We start from the raw sequence: 23,931 nt of genomic DNA on the forward strand, positions 1-23,931 counted from the left end.
CATGGGCCCAGCCGCTCCGCAGCATGTGGGATCTTCCCGGACTGGGGCACGAACCCGTGTCCCCTGCATCAGCAGGTGGACTCTCAACCACTGCGCCACCAGGGAAGCCCTGTAATTTACATGTCTTAATAAACTTTAAGATTTGTAAAATGATAATCCAATGTGTATCCTTTGGGCCATAATGTAATGATGCAGTTTTTGTTCAGTAACTAGATTACTATACCCTTATTTGTCATTCCCTGCTCTGGGCACAGAAGATGATAAATTTTATTAATTTTGAGTGTTTCCATTTGGTCATTTGAACAAGTTTTAGAGTTTTCTTAGGCAAAAATAAGATGTAATTTGACTTCTCAAAGTGAATTTTGGGGCATAGCATCTTCATGGATATGGATCATTCAGTCAGTGAGTCAAGAGTTGCTCGGTCTTGGTGTGTGAGCTGTTAAGTCCAGTAATTAGCCAGGTTGTTGTGCTTTAATATTTTTAAAATAGAGCTAAAGCCTCATTGAAGGTGAATGAATTAGTACTTGACAAAGCAGCAAGTCTTGCCAGTATTTTTTATCTATGAGTAAGTGTGTTACCTGAACCAGAGCAGAACCGTTTGCTAATTCCCACTATAATATAGATATAGATATGGAGATATATATATATATATATATCTAATTAGAATTAAAGGCCATTGAGGATATTTTTCATTTTAAAGGTATAAGACAAGTAAGTCTTGACCTCATCATAGTCCCCTGACTGTCCAAGAACCAGGGTTAAATGGGCCCTAATTTGTGTGTGGGGGGTCTTGCCTATTTATCTTTTGTCCCTTTAAATTGTATCATGTTCCTATAGAAGTAACATTGAGTAACATTCTTGGTGTTGAGTTTTTGGGCTGTTTCTCTGAACTACACCTAAAGTAGTGCCCTGGTCAGTCGTCTGCTCCAACACCTTTGAACTGGGGAGGAATATGATGATGGTGAGAAGCTCCTTGACGTCTGTTACTCTTCGTGTTGCCAGATGATCCTGGTACTGGACTGTCAGAGAAATTACCCATGAGTCCCCAGGATTGGTCTATGTAATTGATGCTGCCAAACACAGTCACAAATTTTGTAACACAAGTTGAAGATACTGTGTATCTTTGGAGGCCTGAAGGTGTGGAAGGACAGCACAGGAAGAAGTGTACGAAGTGTAGACTGCCACTCTTCTGCCAGTCCCAGCTGAAGAATGCTCCCATGACCTCCATTGTGGATGGAGCAGTAGTCAAGTTTGGCCAGGGTTTTGGGAAAATGAAATACATATACCCAGAAACAAGAGCCTCCTAAGAAGGTGTTAATGACCAAATGGACTAAAGACATGGGCACGTTCAGCTCGGTCACTGTGTCTGCTATTGATGAAGAGGAAGAGAAGATTGAGGCTAGGGAAATTGCTGACTTGTGTGCACAGAATGCCAAAGTGATTGAAAAACAGTTGGAACGCAAAGTCCTGAGCAACAGGCAGTTGCAAGAGCTAGCTGAACTAGCAGCCAAGAAAGCAAACATGAAAGGGACTTTGACTAACAATCAGTTCAAATGATCAGGACCTTTCTCTGAACCCAGCTGTAAGCAAACATTTAGATCAAGAGGAAAAAGAGCTTTTCTTAGACTACATGGACTGGTTCCTACCTTTATGCCCCAGCAGAAGACTTTATGTTGTTTCCCTTTGATTCTCCTAGATTCAGTGAGGTCTGTGAGTCCATATGATCTGCTTTCTAGAAATGGATTTTTCTGAATCTTTCTGTATATAGGTCTTCTGTACTATTTTTTGCCCCTATGATGTACACTTCTTGAGCTGTGTAAAAACTCTATGAATAGATCAGTGCTTGAGTGTCTCCAGTTTCTAAAGTAGCTGTTCTTATTCCTTCTTCAAAGTTAATAAAATGTTTAAAGATTATTAAAAAGTAATTATACATTATTTACCTGTTGTTAACCCCACCACCCATTGGGGGAGCACAGAGGTAAATAACAGTAAATTGAAGCACCACTCTCTGCACTGAGTTTACCATAACATATTAATATGGATGATGGCAAACCACTGTTAGACCAATGTTGGGATTTTACTAAAATTTTGTAGTTATCTCACTGTGTATTAGGAGATGCCAAATATGTAAGCCTAAGAATGGTCACCACAGAGTTCCTCACTTTATTGCTCAGGTCTCTGCCCTCTGTACAGAATATACCTTTCAAACTCCTCCACACCTAGTGTTCACAGCCCCCCTCTCATCTGCCGCAACCTAGACACAGTATTACATCACCAAATCACAACCTCCTTTTAAGGCTGAACTCAATTGTTCCCTCCTCCATTAGACTCTCTCTGATTCTATCATCCTAACTCATGAGGGGTGGTGGTACTTCTTTGGTTCTTTAAGATATCAGCTCCTTCAACTCCACATTCAACTTTGTGTGATCGTTAGGTACAGACTCATGTTTTACCTCCTCTACCACAGTAATTTACTTGAGAGCCAGCATCTGTAACTCTGTTTCATACCTTTTCTTTTTATTTCGCACTGAACCTGTATGTAAATCCTTTCTGAAAAGATGGATGAATGTTAAAGAATCATACAAAAGCAAAACTCTTTAGTGAATCAGAGCACAGTTGGAGGGCATGAAGCTTATGTTTATCACTGTTCTTTTGGAAAAACAATACTTAGCAGCTATCCTGGGTACAAATAAAAATTAATTCTGGGGGACTTCCCTGGTGGTGCAGTGGTTAAGAATCCGCCTGCCAATGTAGGGGACATGGATTCAAGGCCTGGTCTGGGAAGATCCCACATGCTGCGGAGCAGCTAAGCCCGTGCACCACAACTACTGAGCCTATGCTCTAGAGCCCATGAGCCACAGCTACTGAAGCCTGCGCGCCTAGAGCCCATGCTCCGCAACAAGAGAAGCCACCGCAATAAGCCTCTGCACCAGAATGAAGAGTAGCCCCCGCTTGCCGCAACTAGAGAAAGCCTGCACGCAGCAATGAAGACCCAATGCAGCAAAAATAAATAAATAAATAAATTTATTAAAAAATTAATTCTAAAAAAAAAAAAAAAAAAATTAATTCTGACTCAGCCAGAATAAGGCACTAAAGGAACTTAGTTATGAATCTGACTGAGGGTTAATATTCAGTTTACACTTGCTCAGGGGAAGTTTACCCAGAGTAAACGACTGAGTTTATCTAATCATTACCAACTATATTATTTTCAGTGTGCTTTTTTGGTGGGCAAGAGTGAGGTGGTTTGGGCCAAGTTAATAAATGAATTGCTTATATGATTGGAAGTTTACGGGGTTTTTAATGTAACTCCCAGAAGAAGAATTTACTTACTACTGTAGCAGAATGTTTCTAATCAGAAGGAGGCATCGCGCTGTTGCTCAGCCTTCAGATTTTTGCAAGGCCGTGAAAGCACCAATGCTACTGATTTCTTGTTTTGTTGTTTTTTTGTTTTCTCTTAGTGATTAATAAACAGAGTCTCTTGCCACTTAATTTAGTATCAGGTGTGATCTGGTGGGTAGTTCGACTTCAGTGGATGTGACTATAGAATGTTTCATATTTTAGACACAGTCTAATTCCCAAGATTTCTGTTTCAGAAACTGGGACAACTTCCAAGTTAGTTTTGTGAATCCTTTAATTTCTCCTGCCAGACTCATTAACTCAGCCTGTTCGCCTTTGGGGAAATCGTAGTTCCAGACTTCTACTCTTTGCAAAAATCATCCTCTTAAGTGAATGTGATGGTTGAATTAATTGAGAACATCGAGACTCAAGCTTTTCAGCAGTATATTCTGAAACCTGTTTGTTGTGACTTTGACCAGCATAGAATGATTAAGATGAAGTAGTAGGAAACCATAATCATAATACAAAAATTACCTGCATTAAAAGGTGTGGAATTCAACAAATACTCTATTTTTGTGTTCCACATCTCAGCTTTTATGGACTCAGAAAGCTGGAAAGAATCTCGACCATCTTAGACCCGTGTTTCTTTTTTTTTTTAAACCATAGTGTGCATTTATTTTAAAAAAATCCAAATATAAGTGGACCCATATAGTTCAAACTCATGTTGTTCAAGGGTCAACTGTACTTCAGTGCATTGTTGGCTTTGATTATTATTCTGAAGACTGCCATAGTATTGTTTTGAAGGCTGTCCAGTGTTCTTTTTTTTTTTTTTTTTTTTTTTTTTGCCGTATGCGGGCCTCTCACTGTTGTGGCCTCTTCCGTTGCAGAGCACAGGCTCCGGATGCGCAGGCTCAGCGGCCATGGCTCACGGGCCCAGCTGCTCCGCAGCATGTGGGATCTTCCCAGACCAGGGCACAAACCTGTGTCCCCTGCATCGGCAGGCGGACTCTCAACCACTGCACCACCCGGGAAGCCCTGTCCAGTGTTCTTTTGTTTTTAACTTTTTATTTTATATTGGAGTATAGTTGATTAACAATGTTATGTTAGTTTTAGGTGTACAGCAAAGTGATTCAGTTATACATATACATGTATCTGTGCTTTTTCAAAGTCTTTTCCCATTTATGTTGTTACGTAATATTGAGCAGAGTTCCCTGTGCTATACAAGAGGTCCTTGTTAGTTATCCATTTTTTTAGTTTTATTTTTACTTATTTATTTATTTATTTATGGCTGGGATGGGTCTTTGTTGCTGCATGCGGGCTTTCTCTAGTTGCAGCGAGCAGGGGCTACTCTTCCTTGTGTGCGGGCTTCTCATTGCGGTGGTTTCTCTTGTTGCGGAGCACAGGCTCTAGGTGTCCGGGCTTCGGTAGTTGTAGCACACGGGCTTCAGTAGTTGTGGCTTGCGGGTTCTAGAACACAGGCTCAGGAGTTGTGGCGCACGGGCTTAGTTGCTCTGTGACATGTGGGATCTTCCTGGACCAGGGCTCGAACCTGTGTCCCCTGCATTAGCAGGTGGATTGTTAACCACTGCACCACCAGGGAAGTCCCTGGTTACCCATTTTAAATATAGCAGTGTGTACATGTCAATCCCAAACTCCCTAACTATCCCTCTCCCTATCCCCCCCGGTAACCATAAATTTGTTCTCTAAGTTTGTGAGTCTGTATCTGTTTTGTATCTCTGTTTTGTGTCTTTTTTTTTAGATTACGCATATAAGCAATATCATGCTATATCTGTCTTTCTGACTTACTTATGGATCTTTTTGAGATTATGATGACAGCTGTGGATTCTCTTCTCAGGAAAATATAGTTGCACACAGAAGTTTGTATTCAGTTTCAGGACAGTCTCACTCCTAAGTCTGTCATGGATCCTAGGTGGTGAAATCCCTGTTATAGTCCAAAGCCTGTCCTTGGGGGTCTAGAGAAGTGACCCATCTAAAATCACAGAGCTTCTAGGGACTTCTCTTGTGGTCCAGTGGTAAAGAATCCACCTTCCAATGCAGGGGATGCGGGTTCAATCCCTGGTCAGGGAACTAAAATCCCACATACCATGGGGCAACTAAGCCTGTGCATCGCAGCTACTGAGCCTGCGTGCCTCAACTAGACAGCCCACGTGCCGCAAACTACAGATTCCACGCACCCTGGAGCCTGCGTGCCACAACTAGAGAGAGAAAACCCTCAAGCCACGACTAGGGAGAAGCCCATGTGCCGCAACTAAGACCCGACACAGCCAAAAAAAATAAAGGAGAAAATAAATAAAATAATAAATAAGTATTAAAAATAAATAAATAAAATCACAGAGCTTCTATAGCTAAATATTTCTGCTAGTCTATTGTTCTTTCTCCACAATTCTATCCCTTAAAGCCCATACTGAGTTTACAGAGCTAGAGGAAGGGCTTAGGGGTATTAAGCCTTAAAATCAACTGTTTCAGCTTAATTTACCCAGTTACGAGATTAAAGTACAATAATACCCCAAACATTTAAGTCATTGATTTAGAAAAGCCAAATGAACTAAGCAAAGTTTTTTTTAATAATCTGTTGTGGTTATTCAAAGAGCTAATCCGGATCCCTAGTTGATCTAATTACCAGTTTCTTACCCAAGCTGCGGGCATCTGAATTCATTAAACAAATCAGTCTAGAGCACTGGTTCTGTTTATTCATCCTGTCTACCTTTCTTTGGTTTTTGGGGGGTTGGTTGCTTTGTTTGTTTGTTTTTAACATGTATATTGGAGTATAATTGCTTTATAGTGTGGGTTAGTTTCTGATGTGTAACAATCAGCTATATGTATGCATATATCCCCATATCCCCTCCATCTTGCATCTCCCTCCCACCCTCCCTATCGCACCCTCCCTATCCCACCCCTCTAGATGGTCACAAAGCACTGAGCTGATCTCCCTGTGCTATGCGGCTGCTTCCCACTAGCTCTCTATTTTACATTTGGTAGTGTATATATGTCATTGCTACTCATCCCAGCTTACGCTTCCCCCTCCCTGTGTCCTTAAGTCCATTCTCTATGTCTGTGTCTTTGTTCCTGTCCTGTCCCTAGGTTTGTCAGAACCAATTTTTTTTTTTGAGATTCCATAAATATGTGTTAGCAACAGTATTTGTTTTTCTCTTTCTGACTTACTTCACTCTGTATGACAGACTCTAGGTTCATCCACCTCAGTACAAATAACTCAATTTTGTTTCTTTTTATGGCTGAGTAATATTCCATTGTATATATGTGCCACATCTTCTTTATCCATTCATATGTCAGTGGACACTTAGGTTGCTTCCATGTCCTGGCTATTGTAAATAGTGCTGCAGTGAACACTGAGGTACATGATTCTTTTTGAATTATCGTTTTCTCAGGGTATATGCCCAGTAGTGGGTTTGCTGGGTCATATGGTAGTTCTAGTTTTAGTTTTTTAAGGAACCTCCATACTGTTTTCCATAGTGGCTGTCTCAATTTACATTCCCACCAACAGTGCAAGAGGGTTCCCTTTTCTCCACATCCTCTCCAGCATTTATTGTTTGTAGATTTTTTGATGATGGCCATTCTGACTGGTGTGAGGTGATACCTCATTGTACTTTTGATTTGCATTTCTGTAATAATTAGTGATATTGAGCATCTTTTTCTGTGTTTGTTGGCCATCTATCTGTATGTCTTCTTTGGAGAAATGTCTATTTAGGTCTTCTGCCCATTTTTGGATTGGGTTGTTTGTTTTTTTGATATTGAGCCGCATGAGCTGCTTGTATATTTTGGAGATTAATCCTTTGTCAGTTGCTTCATTTGCAAATATTTTCTCCCATTCTGAGGGTTGTCTTTTCATCTTTTTTATGGTTTTCTTTGCTGTGCAAAAGCTTTTAAGTTTCATTAGGTCCCATTTGTTTATTTTTGTTTTTATTTCCATTTCTCTAGGAGGTGAGTCAAAAAGGATCTTGTTGTGATTTATGTCATAGAGTGTTCTGCCTAAGTTTTCTTCTAAGAGTTTTATAGTGTCTGGCCTTACATTTAGGTCTTTAATCTATTTTGAGTTTCTTTTTGTGTATGGTGTTAAGAAGTGTTCTAATTTCATTCTTTTACATGTAGCTGTCCAGTTTTCCCACAACCACTTATTGAAGAAGCTGTCTTTTCTCCATTGTATACTCTTGCCTTCTTTATCAAAGATAAGGTGACTATATGTGTGTGGGTTTATCTCTGGGCTTTCTATCCTGTTCCATTGATCTATATTTCTGTTTTTTGTGCCAGTACCATATTGTCTTGATTACTGTAGCTTTGTAGTATAATCTGAAGTCAGGGAGCCTGATTCCTCCAGCTCCATTTTTCTTTCTCAAGATTGCTTTGGCTGTTCGGGGTCTTTTGTGTTTCCATACAAATTGTGCAATTTTTTGTTCTAGGTCTGTGAAAAATGCCATTGGTAGTTTGATAGGGATTGCATTGAATCTGTAGATTGCTTTGGGCAGTATAGTCATTTTCAAAATGTTGATTCTTCCAGTCCAAGAACATGGTATATCTCTCTATCTGTGTGTATCATCTTTAATTTCTTTCATCAGTGTCTTATAGTTTTCTTCATACAGGTCTTTGGTCTCCTTAGGTAGGTTTATTCCTAGGTATTTTATTCTTTTTGTTGCAATGGTAAATGGGAGTGTTTCCTTAATTTCTCTTTCAGATTTTTCATCATTAGTGTATAGGAATGCAAGCAATTTCTGTGCATTATTTTGTATCCTGCTACTTTACTGAATTTATTAATTAGCTCTAGAAGTTTTCTGATAGAGTCTTTAGGATTCTCTATGTATAGTATCATGTCATCTGCAAGCAGAGACAGCTTTACTTCTTCTTTTCTGATTTAGATTCCTTTTTCTTCTCTGATTGCTGTGGCTAAAACTTCCAAAACTATGTTGAATAATAGTGGTGAGAGTGGGCAACCTTGTCTTGTTCCTGATCTTAGTGGAAATGATTTCAGTTTTTCACCATTAAAAATGATGTTGCCTGTGGGTTTGTCATATATGGCATTTATTATGTTGAGGTAAGTTCCCTCTATGCCTACTTTCTGGAGGGTTTTTATCATAAATGGGTGTTGAATTTTGTCAAAAGCTTTTTCTGCATCTACTGAGATGATCATGTGGTTTTTCTCCTTCAGTTTGTTAATATGGTGTATCACATTGATTGATTTGCGTATATTGAAGAATCCTTGCATTCCTGGGATAAACCCCACTTGATCATGGTGTATTATCCTTTTTTTTAAAGTTTTTTTTTAATTTATTTTTTAATATTTTATTTATTTATTTTTGTCTGTGTTGGGTCTTTGTTGCTGTGCACAGGCTCTCTCTAGTTGCTGTGAGCAGGGGCTACTCTTTGTTGCAGTGCATGTGCCTCTCACTACAGTGGCTTTTTCTGTTGCAGAGCATGGGCTCCAGGTGTGCGGGCCTCAGCAGCCGTGGCACATGGGCTCAGCACTTGTGGCTCGTGGGCTCCAGAGCGCAAGCCCAGTAGTTGTGGCACATGGGCCAGTTGCTTCATGGCATGTGGGATCCTCCCGAGCCAGGGATTGAACCCGTGTCCCCTGCATTGGCAGGCAGATTCCTAACCATTGAGCCACCAGGGAATTCCCTGTATGATCCTTTTAATGTGCTGTTGGATTCTGTTTGCTAGTATTTTGTTGAGGATTTTTGCATCTATGTTTATCAGAGATATTGGCCTGTAGTTTTCTTTTTTTGTGACATCTTTGGTTTTGGTATCAGGGTGATGGTGGCCTCATAGAATGAGTTTGGCAGTGTTCCTCCCTCTGCTATATTTTGGAAGAGTTTGAGAAGGATAGGTGTTAGCTCTTCTCTATATGTTTGATAGAATTTGCCTGTGAAGCCATCTGGCCCTGGGCTTTTGCTTGTTGGAAGATTTTTAATCACAGTTTCAATTTCGGTCCTTGTGATTGGTCTATTTATATTTTCTATTTCTTCCTGTTTCAGTGTCGGAAGGTTGTGCTTTTCTAAGAATTTGTCCATTTCTTCCAGGTTGTCCATTTTATTGGCATATAGTTGCTTGTAGTAATCTCTCAGTATCCTTTGTATTTCTGCAGTGTCCGTTGTTACTTCTCCTTTTTCATTTCTAATTCTGTTGATATGAGTCTTCCTTTTTTCTTGAAGAGTCTGGCTAATGGTTTATCAATTTTGTTTATCTTCTCAAAGAACCAGGTTTTAGTTTCATTGATCTTTGCTGTTGTTTCCTTTCATTTCTGAACTGATCTTTATGATTTCTTTCCTTCTGCTAACTTTGGGGTTTTTTTATTTGTTGTTGTTGTTCTTTCTCTAATTGCTTTAGGTGTAAGGTTAGGTTGTTTATTTGAGATTCTTCTTGTTTCTTGAGGTAGAATTGTATTGCTATAAACTTGCCTCTTAGAACTGCTTTTGCTGCATCCCATAGGTTTTGAGTCATCGTGTTTTCATTGTCATTTGTTTCTAGGTATTTTTTGATTTCCTCTTTGGTTTCTTCAGTGATCTCTTGGTTATTAAGTAGTGTATTCTTTAGCCTCCATGTGTTTGTATTTTTTACAGTTTTTTCCTGTAATTCGTATCTAGTCTCATAGCTTTGTGGTCAGAAGAGATACTTGATATGATTTCAATTTTCTTAAATTTACCAAGGCTTGATTTGTGACCCAAGATATGGTCTATCCTGGAGAATGTTCCATGAGCACTTGAGAAGAAAGTGTATTCTGTTGTTTTTGGATGGAATGTACTATAAATATCAATTAAGTCCATCTTGTTTAATGTGTCATTTAAAGCTTGTGTTTCCTTATTTATTTTCATTTTGGATTATCTGTCCATTGGTGAAAGTGGGGTGCCCCCACTTAAAGTCCCCTACTATTATTTTGTTACTGTCCATTTCCCCTTTTATGGCTGTTATTAGCATTTGCCTTATGTATTGAGGTGCTCCTATGTTGGGTGCATAAATATTTACAGTTGTTATATCTTCTTGTTGGATTGATCCCTTGATCATTATGTAGTGTCCTTTTTTTGTCTCTTGTAATAGTCTTTATTTTAAAGTCTATTTTGTCAGATATGAGAATTGCTACTCCAGCTTTCTTTTGATTTCCATTTGCATGGAATCTTTTTCCATCCCCTCACTTTCAGTCTGTATGTGTCCCTGGGTCTGAAGTGGTGTCTTGCAGACAGCATATGTATGGGTCTTGTTTTTGTATCCATTCAGCCAGTCTATGTCTTTTGGTTGGAGCATTTAATCCGTTTACATTTAAGGTAATTATTAATATGTATGTTCCTATTACCATTTTCTTAATTGTTTTGGGTTTGTTATTGTAGGTCTTTTCATTCTCTTGTGTTTCCTGCCTAGAGAAGTTCCTTTAGCATTTGTTGTAAAGCTGGTTTGGTGGTGCTGAATTCTCTTAGCTTTTGCTTGTCTGTAAAGGTTTTAATTTCTCTGTCAAATCTGAATGAGATCCTTGCTGGGTAGAGTAATCATGGTTGTAGGTTTTTCCCATTCATCACTTTAAATATGTCCTGCCACTCCCTTCTGGCTTGCAGAGTTTCTGCTAAAAAAATCAGCTGTTAACCTTATGGAGATTCCCTTGTATGTTATTCGTTGCTTTTCCCTTGCTGCTTTTAATATTTTTTCTTTGTATTTAATTTTTTAAATAAGTTTATCTTATTTATTTATTTTTGGCTGCGTTGGGTCTTCGTTGCTGCACACGGGCTTTCTCTAGTTGCGGTGAGCGGGGGCTAATCTTCGTTGCAGTGTGCAGCCTTCTCATTGTAGTGGCCTCTCTTGCTTCCGAGCTCGGGCTCTAGGCACGCGGGCTTCAGTAGTTGTGGCCCGTGGGCTCTAGAGCACAGGCTCGGTAGTTGTGGCGTATGGGCTTAGTTGCTTCGCGTCATGTGGGATCTTCCCAGACCAGGGCTTGAACCCGTGTCCCCTGCATTGGCAGGCAGATTCTTAACCACTGACCCACCAGGGAAGCCTGTTGTATTTAATTTTTGACAGTTTGATTAATATGTATCTGTGTGTGTTTCTCTTTGGGTTTATCCTGTATGGTAGTCCCTGTGCTTCCTGGACTTGATTCACTATTTCCTTTCCCATGTTAAGGAAGTTTTCAGCTATAATCTCTTCAAATACTTTCTCAGACCCCTTCTTTTTCTTGTCTTCTCCTGGGACCCCTATAATTCGAATGTTGGTGCGTTTAATGTTGTCCCAGAGGTCTCTGAGATTGTCCTCAACTCTTTTCATTCTTTTTTCTTTATTCTGCTCCCTGGCAGTTATTTCCACCATTTTATCTTCCAGCTCACTTATCTGTCCTTCTGCCTCAGTTATTCTGCTATTGATTCCTTCTAGAGTATTTTTGATTTCAGTAACTGTGTTGTTCATCACTGTTTGTTTGCTCTTTAGTTCTTCTAGATCCTTGTTAAATTTTTCTTGTATTTTCTCCATTCTGTTTCCAAGATTTTGGATCATCTTTACTATCATTACTCTGCATTCTTTTTCAGGTAGGTTACCTAGTTCGTCTTCATTTATTTGGTCTTGTAGGTTTTTACCTTGCTCCTTCATCTGTAACATATTTTTTTTGTCATTTCTTTTTTTTTGTTTGTTTGATGGGTGGTACTGTAGTCCTGTCTTACTGGTTGTTTGGCCTGAGACATCTAGCACTCCAGTTTGCAGGCAGTTAGATAGAGCTGGATCTTGGTGCTGAGATGAGGACCTCTGGGAGGCCTCACTCTAGTTGATATTCCCTGGGGTCTGAGGTTCTCTATTAGTCCAGTGGTTTGGACTCGGAGCTCCCACCACAGGAGCTCATACACAACCTCCGGCCTGGGAACCAAGATCCTGCAAGTTTCGTGGCATGGTGAAAGAAAAAAAAAAACGAAGAAAGAAAGAAAAAAAAGAGCTGTACAATATCAAAGAATAAGAAACAAAATAAAATTAGAAGGATAAAAAATATATTAGGAAAAATAAAACTATAATTGAAACAACTGCAGTAAGGTAAAATAAAACCACAGCAGAAAAAAGAAAAGAAAGAGGGGGGAGGGCAACAAGCCAAAAGGAGAGATCACTAACAAGTATAAAAAATAAAATAAAATTAGAAAAATAAAAGATTTATTAGGAAAAATAAAAATATAAAAGAATCAACAACAATGAATCAACAAGGTAAAACAGAACCCCAATCTAAAAGAGGAAAAAAGAAAAGGAAAAAAATAAAGAAAAAAGCCTTGGCTATGGGGGTGGAGTTTAGGAGCAGGTGGAACTTAGGCAGGGGTGGGGTTTTGGGTGGGGCGGGGCCTAGGCGGGTGTCGGGGGGTGATGTTTGAGCGTGGAGTGGGGCCTAGGCGGGCACGTTGCAGCGTGGGGTGGGGCCTCTGCTTAGGACCTGGGGAAGGGGAGAGGCAGCACATCCAAAGGAGGGCCTCTGGAGTGTGGGGTTCTGGAGTTTGGAGGTAGGGCCCCGAGTGAGGGTGTGTGGGTGGGGTTTAGGCCCAGCTCATTGGACGGGGTCTCCCAGTGTAGAGGTGGGGCCCGGGGTGGGGGTGTAGGGGCGGGGCTTGGGCTCTGTGCACAGGAGGGAGGCTCCGAGGACAGAGGACTAGGCCCGGGAGCCCAACAGTCTTCCCGGTGCTTAAGTGGACAGGGGACGCACTGGCCACGTTCCCTTCTGTTTCTCTGCGCCCCTCCCCCACATTCTCTCCCAGGTTCTCGCCCCCTAACGGAGGTGGGTACCGCTTGGTGTAGGAGCTCCTCACCTCCCCCAGCCGCCCCTCAGGGGTGCCGGTCTTGGAGGTCTGGCCTTTACTTTTACTCCGCCTTGCCTTCCTCCTACTCCCTCAGGACCTGCACAGCTGGAGGGGGCCTCTGTGGGCAGAGGATCAGGCCTGGGTCTTCAGCAGTCTCCCAGGGGCCCACGTGGGCATGGTAAACCTGGCCATGCACCCTTTTGATCCTCTGCCGTCCCAGTGGTTCCCCAATTTCCCCTTTCGGGCATGGGATACCTTCCCCTCCCACAGCCACCCCTCAGGGGCGCCAGTCCCATCCCGCCTCCACTTCTCCTCCCCCTTCACTACCCCCATACCCCACGTCCTACCCAGTCACTAGGGGCTCCTCCCGTCCCCTTAGGTGTCCGTGGTCCCCCACCAGTGCCTGGTAGGTGCCCTAGTTGTGAGGAGACGCGAATTCTGCGTCCTCCTAGTACACCATTCCTGATTTTGCCCCTGGTTTTTTTTTTTGCGGTACGCAGGCCTCTCACTGCTGTGGCCTCCCCCGTCGCGGAGCACAGGCTCCGGACGCGCAGGCCCAGCGGCCATGGCCCATGGGCCCAGCCACTCCGCGTCACGTGGGATCCTCCCAGACCGGGGCACGAACCCACGGCCCCTGCATCGGCAGGCGGACTCTCAACCACTGGGCCACCAGGGAAGCCCCCATCAGATTCTTTATTGGAGTCAGGCAGGTGTCTCCAAGTACTTAGGGCTTGTCTCTCCTACAGTGCTATTGCTGCATCATTCATTCAGCATTAACTGAGTTCCTTCTCTATTTTAGTCACTGCTGTGTTTGGTTGGGGGGATGCTTCACATTTTCTTCTTTTTTCTCTTTCCTCTATTCATAATCATTTCTTTTTTGATATTAATATAGGTAACTTCAGCAGTCTCTTTTCCAAAATTTGATCATTAATTTAACAAAGTTATTTGTGAGGCTTTTCATAAAATTTTCTCCTCCCAGTTTTCTGTTGTTAAGAGGACAATTATTTTAATTCCAAAGAGGAAACACTTGATGTAAGAGTCTTTTCAAAGTCCAGATTTCTATCTCCAGAGTAATAGAGAGCAGCTAATAATGTGGCAAAGCTTAGCTTCTAATTTACTGCTTCCACAGCTAGGAACCTTCGCTTTGCCTCTGATTTGAAGGGGTAGGGATGGGGATAGAACTCCTAAACTGGTGAGAAGAAAGGTTTCAACTCTCAGTTTTCTATCTTGATCATGTTCTTATCATTTGTAAAAATTACTAAGCATACTCTAGTAGATATATATTTATAAAATATTAATTATTCTAACATATATTATAAAAACATTAAAGTATAAATTAAAGCATGAGCTTTTCAAAAAAGAGAGGTCCATTATTTTCTTCCTGAGCCGCAGGGGATCATCTAACTTGCATCCCCTTTGGAAATCATTCTTCTGTCTAAACCTTCAGGCCTAGCTCAAGTCCCTGCTCTTGCTCACTTGCTTCATTTCACCATTTTATTTCTATAACTGGATTGTAAACTACCTGAGGTTAGGGACAATTTGTGTCTTACCTTTCTTCTGTATCCCACAACAATGCCTAGCACAGTTTTGGGTACTTCATAATTATTCAGTTTTTACTTGTTGATTGATTTCTTGGGATCATTTCAGAGTATTATTTCACTGATTGTTAATAAAAGGAAAAAATCCTCAGCCTTTTTTCACCTTAGTAATTCTGGTGTTAGTCCTCATACTATTCTTATTCTAAGATTAAAGATCATCAAGCTTATCTGCATTTACAGATTTGCAGAAATAGATAACGTCTGATGAAGTGACTTGATTGGGACCTCATGGCCATGGTGTAGGCTCAGAACCAGACCTGTGTCAGCACCCATGTTTGTTTCTGTTCCTTGAAATTTCTGTCTTTTAGTTTCTTATCAAATGACTGAGTGCCAAACCATAGCATTTTCTCTTTATACTTTCTCTAAAGTTAGTTTGTGCTGGCATTATTCATGGTCCCACTGTTTGGGTATACTACTTTATATTTTATATTCTGCAAGTCTCTTTTCTGTTCCTCTGAACCACTACTTTGTCCTTTGATTCTAAAGGCTCTTTTAAATTTATAAGAGTAATTATTCATAATTACACTGAGAAATTCTTTATAGCTGTTCAGTTCAGTGAGTCTCAGTGGCCTAACATCATAACCTTGTTCTCATGGCACTCCTATATTGTCTTCTCTCTGTGGGTAGAAAAACTAAATCTAGAAAGAAAAATAATAAGCCAGTTTATTGTCAATTGCAAATTGATACAGCGAGAGAGATGAAAACCAAACACTGACCTCCACATTTGCAGTTCACTTATGTCTCTGTGGGCTGTGTCATTCCTTCATAGAAGGTGTAGTATTCTGTACTTACTAATATAATTCACTAAATTAAACCATTGCAGTTACCAATTACAACTTAAAGGTTTTGAGATTTTTCTTATTTCATTTGCCTGATGGGCTTATTAGTCATTTTTTTCTTCATTACAAACACCCTCAAAATTTCAAGGGCTTATAATGACAAATATTTATTCTTCTTGCTCATGGCTGCGCAGGTCAGTTGGGGTGGCTGTGCGCTGGGCTGCAGGTTATGTTTAGGTCTGCTCCACGTGTCTCTCCTTTTCCTTGTACTAGCAGTTCTCTGTACGTGGTGTTCGCATCAGGAATGTCAGGAGTGCGAGAGTACAAGCCAAACCACCCAAGCACATTTAAAGCCTCTTCTCATATTATGCCTGCTAAAATCCCATTGGCCAAAGCAAGTCAGTGGCCTAACCTAACATCAGTAGAGCAGGGTATATACTCATTCCACAGCAGGAGGCTATGCAGAGTTACAGGGCGAAGGATCTGGATATCAAATCGTATTAAAGAAAAGTAGAAAACTGGGGGAAATAATCCATTCTATCACTGTAGGAAAGTAAGACGTTAAAACAGTCATTAATTTGCTGATATAAGTCCTATGGACTGTAAACATGGCAATGCTTTTTTTCCATGGGTAACTTAAATCTTCTTTGACTACTTTACTTTGAAGATTCTCCAATGCTCTGAATTTCTTTCAAGAATACCCCTTTAATCCAAAGTTATCATTTAATAGAAATGAACACAAGTAGAGATGCTAATGGTATTAATTGCTGTCTGTGCTTTGAGAAAGAGCTAGAATTACTGATTGATTGGAAAAAATTGAAAGGATAGATTAAAAGGGGATAAGGCAGAAAACTGCCTGTACAAAATAAAGTATTCTTGCAAATAAACTGTTAAGGGCTATAAGTTAAGCACTTGGAATTTCAGTGAAGGGAACAGAGTTAAGCTAGATTAACTCATAGTATGGAGGCTGACTTCTGAGATTTAGGAAGACACTTCAGAAAGACATTAAAATATCTATTCTTACTTAGACAAGGAAGGAGAAAGTTCAGAAGTGGTGTGTTATAATCTCATGATTGCCTAGCAATCTAATTAAAGTCAATTTTAATATAATATTTTATAAGAAAGTACAAAAATGAGTTTGTACATTAGAATTAATGCCTGCTAAATAATGTAGTGGAATGAATAGTTCCCTGGAGACCTTTTTCTTCCTAAAGTGATGCTAGGTGTGTCTGCTTAATTTGTTAATATTTACTGTTTTCTGTATTGCCTTATTTCTATCCTTGAATAGGGAGAATTTCTATCCTTGAATAGGGAGAATCTTTTTATTTTGAAAGTGGCATCTTTTACAGCCTATGTCAGGAATATTTCATAGAGGGGACACAATTTACTTTGTTTGAGCAGGTTGGAGTACTATGGAATCTCAAAGGAAATAGTGCGTTATTATGGCGTACATTATGACAATTGTATCTCCTTTAACGGTATGAACAAGGAAATTAAAGGAGAAGTGTATGGCAAAGGTATTCAATATAAGGCCTAACCTAGTCTACTTTTTTGTCACAGAATTGAAAGTTCATTTTATCTCTGTTATATGTACCTGGCTTTATGAGCAAATGTATTCATGGGAATATATAAATAATTTCTGTTTTTTTAAACTTTGTATTTTTAATCATAGACCTGCGAGATTATAGACTCATAAGAAGTTACAAACATAGACGTAGAGGTCCCATGTACCCACCACCTCACTTCCCCTAATGGTGACATGTGAGACTAATTTTTAAATCATTGTCAGACCTTTTTTGCCCTCTTTAATAAGCCTTCTTTTTTCCAGATATCTAACTTTCTTTAAAGCGAGGGCACCTGTATTGTGCCTAATCCTCTTCAGCTTTCAGAATTATGAAGTATTATGTAAGGATCCTTCTGTCACTCTTGCTTTATGTCTTTAGTACATCCTTCTCCATTTTCCCAATTTCCAGATTGTACCATTGATTGGGAAGGGACTGTGTCTCATCCTTTTCTGGTATATTTCTCCTCAGCAATCTAAAAGATGTATAAGCCCCATTTTACTCCTCATATTGAAGTATTATATTCAGTTGAATATTCAGATTTCTTGTTTTGAGTTTATTTTGGTGGTGTCTGAAAACTTGAGAGGATATTTTTTTTAACATCATCTCTTCTTTTTTTTCCTTTTAGCCTGAAAATGAAATTTCTTCAGACTGCAATCATGTAAGTATGGATTTTCCATAATTCACCTTACGTGCTTTATATATATGATGATAGATATTGGGATGCTTTTCCTGTTGTTCTGGGAAGCATAATGTTTTCTTAAATTCACTTAATCTCAACAAGAGGGTGATTAACCTCATTTATGGTAAATCTACACCTACTCACTCCTCTATTGTCGAAATCAGTAGGCTCTGCCAAATAATATTAATATACTTAAGTTTAAATTTTTCTTCAGTGACAGCTACCATATGAAATTGTTTCTTTGCATGTCAGGCTTACAATTGTAGAGTTTTGTATTTTAAAGTGGTTTCATTTAGTCATCATACAGTCATCTACTGTGTGCCAAACACTGTGGTAGAAATTAAAGACACACAAATAAGCACCTTGAAGATAGAGACATATATTAGAGTTAGCAGATAAGAACTCCAGAGATAACTACGATTAATACATTCAATGTCATATATATGTGTCATATATATATTTGTAATACATTCAGTGTCTATATATCTCCCCATATTACATACAGTCTGACATTAAAAGGAGAGTGACGTGAAATCAAATCTGTGCGAAAAGTACCAGGTGCTTCGGCAGAAACTTGTAAGAATACAATGGGGACACAAGAGTGAATTTTGCCCAGGTGGGTTGATGTCAGGAAACACTTAATAGTGGAGATGATACTTGAGTTGTGTCTCAAAAGAGGAGTAGTTATATATCTGAAATCACTCTGTGTCCACATTATTTGATAGTTTGAATGGGAGACTGCAAGAATAGAGAAGCAGGTTGGCTGCCTAAGTTGACTACTTATTCTAAAGAAGGTCTAGATAGGTCAGAGATTTAAAGTAAAAATAAAACCACAAGAGTAGTAGAAGAAAACATGAACAGAGGGTAGGGTTTTTAAAACATGATACAACCTCAAAAAATATTTAAAGAAAAAAAAAGATTTATAAATCTGATTGCATTAAAACCTCAGAAAAGGGGACTTCCCTGGTGGTAAAGACTTCACCTTCCAATGCAGGGGGTGAAGGTTCAGTCCCTGGTTGGGAGCTAAGATCCCACATGCCTCGTGGCCAAAAAACCAAAGCATAAAACATAAAACAGAGCAATATTGTAACAAATTCAATAACAACTTTAAAAATGGTCCACATAAAAAAAAAAACTTAAAAAAAAAAACTCAAAAAAGAGATTTGAGGGTTTTTTCCTCAAAAATATTATGTAAATTATGAAAAAATATTTGCAGTGCAGATGAAAAGGACTACATTCTTTAATAGAAAGTACTGTTAATAAACATAGAAAACAGACATAAATAGACTATTCACAGGGAAAGAAAAAGATGTCCAGTAAACAACAAAAATTTCAATTCTTTCATAAAGTGTGAAAATTAAAAGAAATATGAGTGCACTGTTTTTATCCATCTGATTAACAAATATTAAAAATTTGATAAATATACAGTATTGACAAGCATATGAAGATTTAAGCATTCTCTAGCCCACCAGTCAATGGCTACCCATTGGCCAAATCCAGACCACTGCCTGTTTTTATGCATAAAGTTTTATTGGAACACAGCCACACTCATTCAGTTACATACTGTAGCTGCTTACCATGTTATAATGGCAAGGTTGAGTAGTCACAACAGTGACTATAGTTTCCTGAAAGCCTAAAAAATTTACTTTCTGGCCCTTGCGGGAAAAGTTTGCTAAACTCTGCTCTAGCCTATGGATAGGAATATAAATAAGAAAAACTTCTTTATAAAGCAGTCAACTTAAAATGATATTTGTTATGGCATTATTATGGCATTATTTATTAAGCAAAAGATTAGGAAAAAATCCTCAAAAATCTATTAATAGACTGAATCTGACAGAGAGGAAGCCCAGAAAGAAGCTCCAGAGGGGTGGAGAAAGAAGCTGATCTCCAAAGGACATTACACCACTGAAAATGGGGACAAATAGTATACAGAAAACGGAAAGATTTATGTCCTAATAAAGAGAGATTAGGGCACAGACACAGGAGAAGATGGACATCTATAAGTCAAGATGAGAGCCCTCAGAAGAAATTGGTACTACTGACACCTTGATCTCAGACTTCTACCCTCCAGATTTGTGAGCAAATAAATTTTTGTTGTTTAAGCCACCCAGTTTATGGTATTTTGTTACAGCAGCCCTACCAAACTAATACACTTGGGTTGGGATGGAATGCATTATAATTTTTCCCATTAAAGTTTTTATTTTATTTTTATTTTTATAAATTTATTTATTTATTTATTTTTGACTGTGTTGGGTCTTCGTTGCTGTGCGTGGGCTTTCTGTAGTTGCAGCAAGCAGGAGCTACTCTTCGTTGCGGCACGCGGGTTTCTCATTGCTGTGGCTTCTCTTGTTGCGGAGCACGGGCTCTAGGTGTGTGGACTTCAGTAGTTGTGGCACGCGGGCTCTAGAGCACAGGCTCAGTAGTTGTGGCACACAGGCTTAGTTGGTCCGCGGCATGTGGGATCTTCCCGGACCAGGGCTCAAACCCGTGTCCCCTGCATTGGCAGGCGGATTCTTAACCACTCTGCCACCAGGGAAACCAAGTGAATTTAAAAGTAAAACTATTTAAAATAGCATATAAAGCATCAAATACATAAGAATAAATCTAACAAAAGTATGTAAGACATCTCTACAGATAACTATAAAATATTACTCAGAGAAATTTGAACACCTAAATAAATGAAGAGATATATTAATATATACTATGCTAGTGAGTTGGAAGACTCAATATTATAAAGACATCAGCTCTTACCAAATTATAGATTCTGTACGATCCCATTTTTGTTGTTTCAAAAAATAGTAAGCTGATTCTAAAATTTACATGGGAACACAGTTTTGACCAATAATAGCCAAAAGTCTTGAAAAGAACCAAGCAGAGAGAATTTCACCACCTGATTGAAGACTTAAAGTAGCAGTAATTAAGGCAGTGTGGCAGAGGCACAGGGGTCGACAAGTAGACCAGTGAAACAGAATGCGTCCAAAAACAGACTCATATATAGATAGACACTCGAATAAAAAAATCTTAATCCTTACTGCACACCATTCACAGAAATCTATTCTAGATGCATTATAGAGCTAAAGGTGAAAAGTATAATAATAAAACTTCTAGAAGATAACATAAGAGACTATGTGGGATAAGCAAAGATTTAATAAATGGGAAACAAAAAGCAGTAAGCAAAAGCAAAAGATTGATAAATCAGATTATATTAAAGTTTGTTTCATTAAATATAGTATTAAGAGTGTGAAAAGACAAGCCATAGAGAAGGAAAAAATATTTTAATCCTTATCTGACAGTATGTGCAGAATATATGAAGAATTCATACAAAGCAATAAAGAAAAGACAACAGGGCTTCCCTGGTGGCGCAGTGGTTAAGAATCCGCCTGCCAGCGCAGGGGGACATGGGTCGAGCCCTGGTCCGGGAAGATCCCGCATGCTGCAGAGCAGCGGGGCCTGTGTGCCACAACTGCTGAGCCTGCTTTCTAGAGCCCGTGAGCCACAACTACTGAGCCTGCAGGTCTGGAGCCCGTGCTCCATGGCAGGAGGGGCCACCGCAGTGAGAGGCCTGCGCACCCCAGTGAGGAGTGGCCCCTGCTCACCACAACTGGAGAAGGCCTGCATGCAGTAATGAAGACCCAACGCAGCCAAAAATACAAGATAATAAATAAAATAAATATTAAAAAGTCTTAACTATTAAAAAAAGAAAAGAATCCCCCTGCCAATGCAGGGGACACGGGTTTGAGCCCTGGTCTGGGAAGATCCCACATGCTGTGGAGCAACTAAGCCCGTGCGCCACAACCACGGAGCCTGTGCTCTAGAGCCTGCGAGCCACAACTACTGAAGTCCACGCACCTAGAGCCCGTGCTCCGCAACAAGAGAAGCCACTGCCATGAGAAGACCGCACACCGCAACAAAGAGTAGCCTCTGCTCACCGCAACTAGAGAAAGCCCGTGCACAACAACAAAGACCCAACGCAGCCAAAAATAAAATAGATAAAATAAATTTAAAAAAAAAAGAAAGAAAGAAAAGACAACAGAATAGAAAAATGGAGAAGATAAATTTAATCAAGGAGGTGAAAGACGACCTGTATATTGAAAACTACAAGACATTACTGAAAGAAATTGAAGAAGACATAAATAAATGAAAAGATATTCCATGCTCATGGGTTGGTGGAATTAGTATTGTTAAAATGTTCATACTACTCAAAGCAATATACAGATTCTGTGCAATTCCTATCAAAATTCCAATGACATTTTTCACAGAAATAGAACAAACAATCCTAAAATTTGTTTGGAACCATAAAAGACCCCAGATAGCCAAAGCAATCGTGAGAAAGAAGAAGGAAGCTGAAGGCATCACACGCCCTGAGTTCAAACTATATTACAAAGCTATAGTAATTAAAACAATATGGTATTGGCATAAAAATAGACACATAGATCAGTGGAACAGAATATAGATCCCAGAAATAAACCCATGCATATATGTCAGTTAGTTTACAACAAAGGAGCCAAGAATATGTAGTGGGGAAAAGAACAGTCTCTTCAGTAAATGGTATTGAGAAAAGTGGACCACTGCCTTACACCAGACACAGAAATTAACTCAAGACCTGAGACCATAAAACTCTTAGAAAAAAAAAGGCGGTAAGCTCTTTCATAGGTCTTGGTGATGGTTTTTTGAATGTGACACCAAAAGCAAAAATAAGGCGAGGCTATATCAGACTAAAAAGCTTCTGCACAGCAAAGGAAACCACCAAGAAAATTAAAAGGCAGCCTACTGAATGGGAGAAAATATTTGCAAATCAAATCTCAGATAAGGGGCTAACATCCAAAATGTATAAAGAACTCATACAACTCATACAACAAATAAAAAAACCCAATTAAAGAATGAACAGAAGATCTGTATAAACACTTTTCCAAAAAAGACATACAGATGGCCAATAAGTACATGAAAAGATAATCATCAGAGAAACCAAATCACGAGATGTCACCACAAACCCGTTAGAATGGCTGTCATCAAAAGGACTAGAAATAACAAGTATTGGTGAGGAGGTGGAGAAAAGGGAACCTTTGTGTACTATTGGTGGGAATGCAAATTGATACAGCCACTGCAGTGTGGAGGTTCCTCAAGAAGTTAAAAATAGAACTACCATATGATCCACTTCTGGGTGTTTATCTGAAGATAATGAAAACACTAACTCAGAAAGATCTGTGCACCCTCATGTTCATTGCAGCATTATTTACAATAGCCAAGATATGGAAACAATATAAGTGTTAAATGGTTAAGAAAATGTGTGTATACATACATACATACACACACACACAATGGAATATTATTCAGCCATAAAAGGAAGGAAATCTTGCCACTTCAAACAACATGTATGGACCTCGAGGGCATTATGCTATTGAAATAAGTCAGACAAAGACATATACTATACGATCTTTCTTTTATGTGGAATCTTAAAAACAAAACAAAAAAAACACCAAGCTCATAGATACAGAGAACAGATTGGTGGCTGCCAGAGGTGGGAGAAATGGGTGAGCTGGTTTTTGTTGTTGTTGTTTTAGTTTAAATAAATTGAATTTTTTAAAAATAGAAATTGTTCCTTAAAATACAATATAACTACTGGATGGACAAATTTAGGATAAGCCCTTAATTAAAAACAAAAAGAAAGAAAGAAAGAAAAGAAAAATGGGTAAGATACTTGAACATCCATATGTTAAAGATGGCACTTGAATGATCTACAAATAAATGGAAAGGTGCTCATCCTCATTAATAATCAGGGAAATGGAAATTAAAACCTGAGTGAAATACTAGTATCTACATTCACCATTAGAATTGCTAAAATTCAAAAGACCGACAGTGTTAATACCGAGCATTACTGTGAATATAAAATAAGGGAGCTTTCGTGATCGTTTCGGCAGCACATATACTAGAATAACGGAGTTTTCAAATACTGATAGTGATAATGTAAATTAGTGTAACTACTTTGAAAGCTGTTGGGTATTACTTAGTAAAGCGGAACTTAGGCACAGTATATAATACAGCCTTTTCACTTCCAGGTACCTACCCCACAGAAATGCTTATGTATCTGTCTATACATGTAAGGAATATTTATAGCAGCTCATAATAGCCCTGTGAGTAAACAGTTAACAAAACCTTTCTTTCCCCTTCAGGAGAATTTCAATCCTGTTAACTATGTAGCTCAGT

At 39.2% G+C, this 23,931-nt stretch overlaps 1 protein-coding gene and 1 pseudogene across 2 annotated transcripts in view; both read left to right on the top strand.

Annotated features, from left to right (window-relative positions):
* GLG1 (golgi glycoprotein 1) overlaps window positions 1-23,931 on the top strand; it is a 149,477-nt gene that overhangs the window by 66,452 nt on the left and 59,094 nt on the right. For both annotated transcript variants that reach the window (XR_004485066.2, XM_004273265.4), the window contains exon 2: window positions 17,674-17,706. Coding sequence is in view for 1 of the 2 variants with exons in the window: in XM_004273265.4 (XP_004273313.1) it covers window positions 17,674-17,706 (33 nt within the window). In the remaining variant the exon portion in view is untranslated. The remainder of the gene's footprint in view (window positions 1-17,673; window positions 17,707-23,931) is intronic.
* On the top strand, window positions 893-2,996 carry LOC105748147 (STING ER exit protein-like; annotated as a pseudogene).

This window comes from Orcinus orca, chromosome 20 (assembly GCF_937001465.1).
Source record: "Orcinus orca chromosome 20, mOrcOrc1.1, whole genome shotgun sequence".
Taxonomy (NCBI): domain Eukaryota; kingdom Metazoa; phylum Chordata; class Mammalia; order Artiodactyla; family Delphinidae; genus Orcinus; species Orcinus orca.